The sequence below is a fragment of the Taudactylus pleione genome, unplaced genomic scaffold, assembly GCF_031769625.1.
Source record: "Taudactylus pleione unplaced genomic scaffold, aTauple2 ptg000003l, whole genome shotgun sequence".
Taxonomy (NCBI): Eukaryota; Metazoa; Chordata; class Amphibia; order Anura; family Myobatrachidae; genus Taudactylus; species Taudactylus pleione.
This window is the reverse complement of record NW_028284406.1, coordinates 2,030,232-2,038,880: the sequence shown is the minus strand read 5'-3', so window position 1 is coordinate 2,038,880 and position 8,649 is coordinate 2,030,232. Positions and strand designations below refer to the sequence as shown.

The following is an 8,649-nucleotide window of genomic DNA, read 5'->3' as shown; positions in this document are numbered from 1 at the left end:
TTTGCTGATTGTGTAACTGAGACTGAGAGAATCAATTGGACATTAGGGTGAACACATTAATGAAGAGTAGCGTGCTCCAGCACTGTCTCCTCTCTGTTATACACTTCGGATATTAGGACCCAGAGCCTGCAGGAGGCATATACCGCTGTTACCCTGAGTATTTCCACTATCACAGACATCACTGTGTTACATACTTGCCGACATTCAGCCAGCTCCCTCCTTCAGGGAGGGAGCTGAATGTCTGTGCAGAGCGGGGGGGTGTGGCCGGGTAATGATGCTGCATTGGAGGTGGGGCCGTGCAATTGCGTCATCGTGGTCCCGCCCCCCTCTTCACAATGCCGAAAAACCATCATTGTGAAGCAGGGGGGCGTGGCCACAATAACGCAATTCAGCACAAATTGTGTCACTGCCCCTGGCTGCGAAGGTTGCTGTTAGTAGTCAAGGGGGGGCAAGTGGCAGCCGGGAGGCTTGCCTGCCTTTCCGGAGGGTCAGGAGTGGCACCCGACATTCGGGAGGCTCCTGACCAAATCGGAAAGGGTAGGCAAGTCTGCTGTTCTACTGCTGTTACCACTGTTAACCTCTGCATTACTGCTGTATACTGCTGTTACCAATACCCCTGCAAACCTGGTTAAGGACATACAGTATGTGTGGCCTAACATCCACTTTCACATTCAGGCTTGTTTTGCGTGTATTACTATTGCCTTTTAAATCCAGTGGCCCTTAAAGCTGGTGAGAATCGTCAGCTTGTAAAAATGTAATCATTATAAACACATCGGTCTGATATAATCACTTCCTAGGGGCACTGTTGGTATTTTCATGTGAAAGCAAGAACATATGGTAGAACTATGATCAGAAAACATAGGACTCCTTTTACTTTCCTTCAGTTGCTCCAGCCCCCTCATGTAATCAGTACCTGTATGGCGTTAGCCGGGGCAGTTGGTGCTGTTACAATTCACAGATATCAATGACCAAACAGCCCAAGAAGTATTATGTGGTACAAAGGAGAATCATGAAACAACATTATAATCACTGATACATTGTAGAACTTGAGTAGAATAGTGTCATAACCCCCGTGATGGCAGAGGGTCTAAAAATGTAGGTCCCAAGTCATCTACACCCAGCAGTCCACTCACTTAGAGGGAGATGTACTAAGCCTTGGAAAGTGATAAAGTGGAGAGAGATAAAGTACCAACCAATCAGCTACTAACTGTCATTTTTCAAACACAGCCTGTAATGTGACAGGTAGGAGCTGATTGGAAGGAACTTTGGCCCTCATTCAGAGCCGTACGCTCTGAGCAGAGCGCACGCTCTGAATGAGGGCCGGGCTCCATTTTCATGGAGCGTCCTCCTGGACGCTCGTATAGCTGTGGATCACCACCCACAGGCTATACGAGCGTGCATTGTGATGGCCGCAATGGTCGAGACCATCGCGACCATCGAATTTGCGAGCCGGAGCCTGCGGTTGAGGTTTTCAACCGCAAGCTCCGGAGTGATTTTGGCTCTATCAGAGCCAAAATCACTCCCACTGACATCACTAGTGATGTCAGTGGGCCGGCTTCTGACGGGAGGCGTTCCCGTGGGAACGCCCCCGTCAGGGAGGCACGCCCCCGGCACGCCCACCAAAGGGGGCGTGCTGTCAATCAACATTGACAGCACACCCCCTTTGATCGGACACAACGAGCGAAGGACTTTCCTTCGCTCGTCGCGTCTGGCGCATGCGCACGACGGAGCTCCCTCCGTCGTGCGCATGCTCAGTCCATAACATCGACCCACTTGCGAGCGGACAGCCGCTCGCGAGTGGGTCTGAATCAGGCCCTTTATCTCTAACACTCTCCCAGGCTTAGGACCTCTCCCCCTTAGAACCAGTGCCCCATGGAGTGCATCAGTAATGTCACTGGATCCTACTGAGTGCGGGTGACAGGAATCGGTGGACTAAGGTGGGACAGTGATGGCATCTGGGGTTCAAATGCCAGAAATAGACTAGCCAATAGAAAATTCAATGTTAGTAGAGCTTTCTCTTATGACATGAATAAATCCGGGTGTGTCTCTTGCCTTTCTCCACACAGACCCACTATCAGTAATCTCACCTCACCAGTAATCAATATCACCAGTAATATCTCAAAACTGGATCTGTTAGAAGATTTCGCCATCCAAAGGTAAAAACTCTTCTCTGATAAAAAACAAAGGTTCTAGTTCCAGTAAGTCTTAGGAGGAGCACAAGCGGCTATGCAAGTCCGTCCTGCAAATACGCTAATGTGGCAGGAGGCGTCTGATACCTCCTTGCTGCATCTGCGGTCCGAGCGCTGTGACCGAGGTCGCAGCCTGGGATCCCTATCACGACTATCGTTTGCCATGGTTGCCCCTTTGGTAAGGCTACGGTAGCTGAAGCTTGCCGCAGCCTTGCCATGTCCTGTCTGGCCCCCTGGGCAGACTGCAATCATAGATTTGTACCACAGTAACTATACACTGTTTTCTATTTGCTTACAGAGTAATTACTATTTTCCTCCTGCTGAGAAGCTCTGACTCATTATGTCATTGGCATCAGTGTATCTTTGTGACAAGAGGCCAATAAAATGGAGAAATAGGCTTTCTTGTGCATATTACAGGGGGTGTGGTATAATATGTTGACTTTCAGAATGTTGTTATGTCAACACCATTTCAACAAGTTCAGAATGCTGATAAATAACCACAATGTCGACACTGACATACTGTCAACATTTGTCGACTCTGATATTTTGGACTAAAACTAACTCTAACCCTAATTACAGCCTAACCCTAATTGTAGAATAACCCTAGTTGCATATGTCGACATTCGCAGTGTCGACATTCAGAACATGTCAAAATGTTAGAGGCAGATATAATGGAACATACCCAAAATAATCATTTGATCCTCAGAAGTCTTACAAACTTTTTGTCCATCTTTTCAGAATGCTGTATGAGAAGCCGAACGTCTTGAAGGCTTCGTAAGTGTTTCTACTTAGTGTACATCTCACTGTTATTGACCAATACAGTACATACAAATTTTAAATATTTTAATTGAAACCCTTTTTCCTAGTACGTCCCTCTATGTCCTTTACTAAACCTGTTGTGCAGGGCTTTATTTGGAAGACCTATTAAAAAAAATAATTGTCCTTATTTAGAGCGGGACTTAGGTCCAACTCTGAGGCGCAGCGATTTATCAACCAATAAGCTGATAAGGCTGCAGCCTGGGATACGTGGATTTTGGTGGCACTGTTGGTGAGATCCTATCTGCACAGAGGGGGTGCCAGCTAATGTAGTGCTGAATTGAGATGGTTACAGGAGTTTAGCACACACACTTAGCATGGTGTGGCTGGTACCGGAGCTTGCTGCGCACTTAGTGGTGTCAAGGTGAGCTGGAGAAGTGGTGTCACTAGTGGGGTGCGGGTCACACCCGGTGTCACCGTCTGAGGGGGTGACACCAAAATAACAGAGCTGCACTGCTATTTTGGCGTCATCCCTTCATACGGTGTCACCAAGCAGCGGTGATAGCAGTGACGGATGATGTCCGCATGCGCGAGTCAGCCCGCCAGCTCCCAGAGTGCTCGGCAAGCCCCCTGCATGATGGAAATAGGGTCACATCCTCCAAAAAGTCATACAGCGGGGGGCGTGGCCTCATGGGAATGAGGCCACGTCCCCTTTCGCAAAAGATGTACAAGGAGTCCAGAGATGAGGGTGACAGGGTGAGTAGACGCACTGGGTGACACCAATCCTAGTGACATCACTGAGCTGGAGCTAGATGCAGAGGGGGCCGGAGTTTGTCGCACACCCCCTGCAGCACTTCACGCTTCTCCCAACCTCTCCCTGGATCCCGGTGTAGTAAATGCAGCAAATAGATCCCAAATAGATCTTACCCTGGTTGGGCTTCTGCTTGATGTCCTAGTCTCTCACGTTGGAGGGAGGGAGAGTGTGACAGGGCTCCGTGGGTTCGATTAAAATTCTTGTCAGGCAGGCAACAGGTGCTCCAAGTAAGAGTCGCTTCTGCTGCGGGCTCCTCTAACGCATTTCTCCGCCGTCCACACTTGAGAGAAGCGTGAAGCACAGGGAGAGCCTGTCACAGCTTTGTTGAATATACCAGCTAAATCAGCACCAATACTAGTGCGCTGGAAACTATTTTTTGATCAAGTGGATTGCAGATCCTGGAGAACTGGTCAGATGACCCAACGCATTTCCACCTTATATAACACCTCATATGAAATGAATTATTAGCGCTCTATCGCATATCTTTTAATGAAAGCAGAGGCCGCACAGCCAGTGTTGTATGGGGCAGCTGTAGACATTCTTTACAAATACGTTTGCATGTTCTCCTGTTCTTGAGACCCATGTATTCGTGTGTTTTATGTACTCTCATCTACACTTGAAGGAGAGGCCCATTCATATGTATAGCAATTTTAATATAGTAGCAAAGTTGTTGATATAATAACAATATTTCTTATCCATGTCAAACTTAGCAGGAGAAGCAGAGTCAAAGATCCCAATCTAAATATCAGTAATAGTCAGTGTCCAACTGGGGCGTGAAGGGCCCACCAGGGGAATGCAGCTATAATGACCCATACTTAGGGGTGAGGCCAGCCTCCAGCCTCGAGTGTACAGTATGGAACCTGGGGCCCGATTCAGACCCACTCGCTAGATGCGTTTGCACGCATCCGCTCAGCTGCTAATATATGCAAAGAATGCGATCGCATGGCAAGGCAGAGGACGGCCACTATGTCTCAGCATGCAACGGCAGTGCGATCACACACCAATCTAATGCCGCCCACTTTCCCTTCGCAGCACACGTCATCTCCAGAAAGTGTATTTAACAATCATCGGAGGCATACACAGTTCTTCTGGTTGACCCTACCCTACTGCAAGCACTGCAATTGCTTCAGCCAAAAAAAAAGTCAGGAGACGTGTACAATGACTTTCCACTTTAATTATGCACACCCAAAGAACGCCGTTTTGATGCTCAGACACGCCTGCGTTCGCACATCCACTCCTCTGTTTTCAAGGACCTTCCCCTGTCACCACCCACAAATGGCACATTCTGTCACTCAATCTAGCGGGCTGTCTGTGTGTTCTGAGCTTCACGATCGCTATGAGAGGCTGCGCACACGCACTGCGATGCAGGCAGCGGCAATCGACCAGTAGCGTGTGAACGCAGCATAGCAAACGGTTCTAAATCCCTGATCCCTAGAGAAGGGGGTGGGCCCTCAGGCTAGGAGCAGAACTATGGGAGAAAATGGATGCGTCTGCCGCCGGGCTCCAGCTCTGAAGGGGCACCTCCTCCATTGTCCACAACACATTCACCCCACTTAGGGCTGTAACTATGTACCTAGAGTGTACCGTCATGGCAGCCCAATACATGGCACCTCTTCCCGGCACCTGGGAAGCCACCATACACTAGTGGAGAGCTCCATGTCAGACCATCAGCTGCTGCCTTTGTCTATCTATAGCCTGTCTGCATGTGACTTGCTACATTACAGTGTCAATGGCTGTGACGGGGGGGGCACCAAATTTTAACTTGCCTCCGGGCATCAGAGATGAACTTACGCCACTGCCTCAGGCAGTAGAGTCCGTTGGGGGTTTCCACTGTACCCCTCTGGGCCAGTCCAACCCTGGTAATATTAATTGGTTTTTAATACTCATGTGAACTGGTTGTTATTTGCTATGTATATTTGTATTCCAAATGATTTATTTAAGTTTGCTACAGTGTGTTTTACAAAATGTATAGTTGTGTGGTTTGAAATCTGGTACACTGAGCTTATGTAGACTGTGGCGGCACTTTGGTAGCAAAGGCTTGCCGGCCTCTCTCTAAACTATTCACATATAACCAGGGCCTTAGGGAGCCTGGCCAGGCCCGGGCAAAGGAGGGGGTGTGGCCTAATCACAAGAGGGCTGCTGTGAGGGAGGAGGGGGTGGCGACGCTGGATCCGGGCCCCACCGGGCCCCTCTAGCAAGCCCGGGTAAACTGTACCTACATCCCCCGCCCCTCTCGGCGCCCATGCATATAACTAATCAGAGATCTGTTTTTGTTGCTTTTTAGAAGATCCGATGTGTTGATAATGAGTCCTTGGCTTGCCCCAATTATATGGAATGGAACCTATGATCCTGACATACTGAATGCACAATTCCATCAGAAAAATGTCCGCATTGGCTTCACTGTGTTTGCTATTAAAAAGTAAGTTATAGAATCATTATTCTGCATCTTTACCAGCTAATATTTAAATGTACTGATCTGTAATTTAAGATGCTTATGGACTATGGGGGCGATGTACCAAGCCTTGGAGTGAGATAAGGTGGTGAAGTTGCCCAAAGCAAACAATCAGCTTCTAGCTGTCTATTATCTGGCACAGTCTTTGCAATGGCGGTTACAAGCCAATTAGTTGCTATGGGCAACTTCTACACTTTATCACTGTCCAAGTCTTGATACATCTCCTCCAGTATCTAATGTTACTAGTAACACATAAAATATTATCAATGTGCAGTGGTGAGAATCACTAGGGTGAGAGTACCTCTTGTGCTTTTACCCCAGCAATTTCCCTCTATAATAACTTGGGTTATTACCAGGTCTACCCATGTCGCGGCTCAGTGTGACCAGGTGATCCAACCCAGGTAGCTACCAGGTTCGGACCCAGGATGGACCCGGGTAATGGTGCAGTGTAAACGGTGTGACCCAGGTTATCTGACCTGGGTCATGCCTAAAATGAGCTGATTGGTGGTTGTGAAGCAGTCACCTCCCACTTTTTATGACCTCACAAGTTTAGCAGGGCAGACTCGGGTTTAGTGTGAACAGGGCTGACCTGGGAATAAACCAGATCGAAGGTGCAGTGTAGACGGGGTCTAACCTGGGTCTGACCTGGGTTGAAACCAGCGGTGGCTTCTACCCTCTTAGATTCACCCCGAGGGGTACTCACCGCTGGAGTAGCTAGTCACTGGCCAGGTCCTGGCTCCTGCAAAATCGATGTGACAGGCGCCGTCACAGGTGCATGCGCACTAGCGGCGGAGAGCCACTCATGCGCATTTTCACCAGCTTCCAAAGGGCTGTATCGCCTGCAGCCCCTAGGAGCAGGGTAGGGCTGGCTGAAAGACAGAGTAGCGGCTTCCTCCTGGAAGCCGCTCTCTGCAATAGCAGCCCAAGCTGGCAGTCCCAGGGGGAGGAGACACCTCCCCCTGAGACTGTCTGTTGTATATCTGACTGGCAGGTGGCGCTTAAAATAGGAAGCCACTGCCAGTCACAGTGTAGAGAGTGCAGTCATGGACTGCACTGACTACACACTGAGTTGGTGGATTTTACCAGGGGGGGGGCTGCTTCCTCGCAGCCCCTAGGCAAAATCCTCCACTGGTTGGAACCATGTCCAAAAACTCAGGTCAGACCCGGGTTTTTGGTGGAAAAGGGGTATCAGTAGCACTGAAGGTGGAACTACAGTAGAATGAACCTGTAGCTAATAGATGTTTGAGAATGTTCACAACACTAAACCAACTCCCAGCCAATCTGAGTGTATACATTTTAACAGCATTAGACCAAATGGCGACCAATCAGAGCTTTGGAGTGTTCAAGTAGTCAAAAACAGATGCAGCAAGAACTGACATGATGTCTACTGTAGCTTACAGCTAAGAGATACACCACTGTGCTTTCTACATGCATATGTGTTACAGTACCTTTATTTGGAAAAAAAATATTGTTAACAGTCACAATGTTTTGCCATACTAGTGTATGAACTAGTGAATAGTAAATAATAGTATTTGCTTTTTCTGTTTTCAGGTACACAGTCTTTGTCCAGACTTTAATTAAAACCGCTGAAAAGTTCTTCATGTTGGGGCATAAAGTCAACTATTACGTGTTTACAGACCGTGTCGGTGACATCCCCAATATCACTCTCGGTGAGGGCAGACACATGGTCATCCTGGAGGTTCCCAGCTACAAGAGATGGCAGGAGGTGTCCATGAGACGCATGGAGATGATCCGAGATCAGTCCCACCAACGGTTCATCAGCGAGGTGGATTACTTGGTGTGCGTGGATGCAGACATGGAGTTCATTGACCATGTCGGGGTGGAAATTTTAAGTGATGTGTTTGGCACTTTACATCCTGGCTTCTATAGAGCATCTCGTGAAAGTTTCACCTATGAGCGCAGACGAGAGTCTACGGCATACATTCCTACAGATGAGGGAGACTTTTACTATATGGGGGCCTGTTTTGGTGGCACAGTGGAAGAGGTCTACAAATTGACCAATTTCTGCCATAACGCTATGATGACGGACAAGGAAAATAACATTGAGGCTGTCTGGCACGATGAGAGCTATTTGAACAAGTATTTTCTTTATCACAAGCCAACAAAAATTCTATCTCCTGAATACCTGTGGGTCCTTGATTATGGGAAGCCAACATACATGCAAAGAAGAAGATTTCTGGCACTTCCGAAAAATCATAATGAAATCCGGAACTAACGGGGATTAACGCGCATAGGTCAAAGACTTTTATAGCTGGATATGATTGGGCAGTTGTAACACTATAAAGCAGAGTGATCCGTTTTGGAAACATAACTGTATGGAAAATGTAATTAACTTGATACTGGTATAGGCGAGCTCAGGGAGCACAGAAACCTCCCATGGAGCAGAAGAGATGTTAAGTCCTATTTCTTCCCTTAGC

The 8,649-nt window shown here is 48.1% G+C and overlaps 1 protein-coding gene across 1 annotated transcript; it reads left to right on the top strand.

The window, feature by feature from the left end:
* The first annotated feature begins 2,927 nt into the window (after nucleotides 1-2,927).
* LOC148543429 (histo-blood group ABO system transferase-like) lies at nucleotides 2,928-8,447 on the top strand. Its single transcript, XM_088454542.1, has 3 exons — nucleotides 2,928-2,963; nucleotides 6,044-6,178; nucleotides 7,763-8,447. The coding sequence occupies exons 1-3, from the start codon at nucleotides 2,929-2,931 to the stop codon at nucleotides 8,445-8,447; spliced, it is 855 nt and encodes a 284-aa protein (XP_088310668.1). The 5' UTR covers nucleotide 2,928.
* The last annotated feature ends 202 nt before the right edge of the window (nucleotides 8,448-8,649 follow it).

Bases quoted from the DNA above. Each gene is read 5' to 3' on its own strand.
- LOC148543429 (XM_088454542.1), top strand. From the start codon at position 2,929: ATGCTGTATGAGAAGCCGAACGTCTTGAAGGCTTC. The intron at 2,964-6,043 runs GTAAGTGTTTCT...GTTGCTTTTTAG, and splicing joins CCGAACGTCTTGAAGGCTTC to AAGATCCGATGTGTTGATAA. The intron at 6,179-7,762 runs GTAAGTTATAGA...TTCTGTTTTCAG, and splicing joins ACTGTGTTTGCTATTAAAAA to GTACACAGTCTTTGTCCAGA.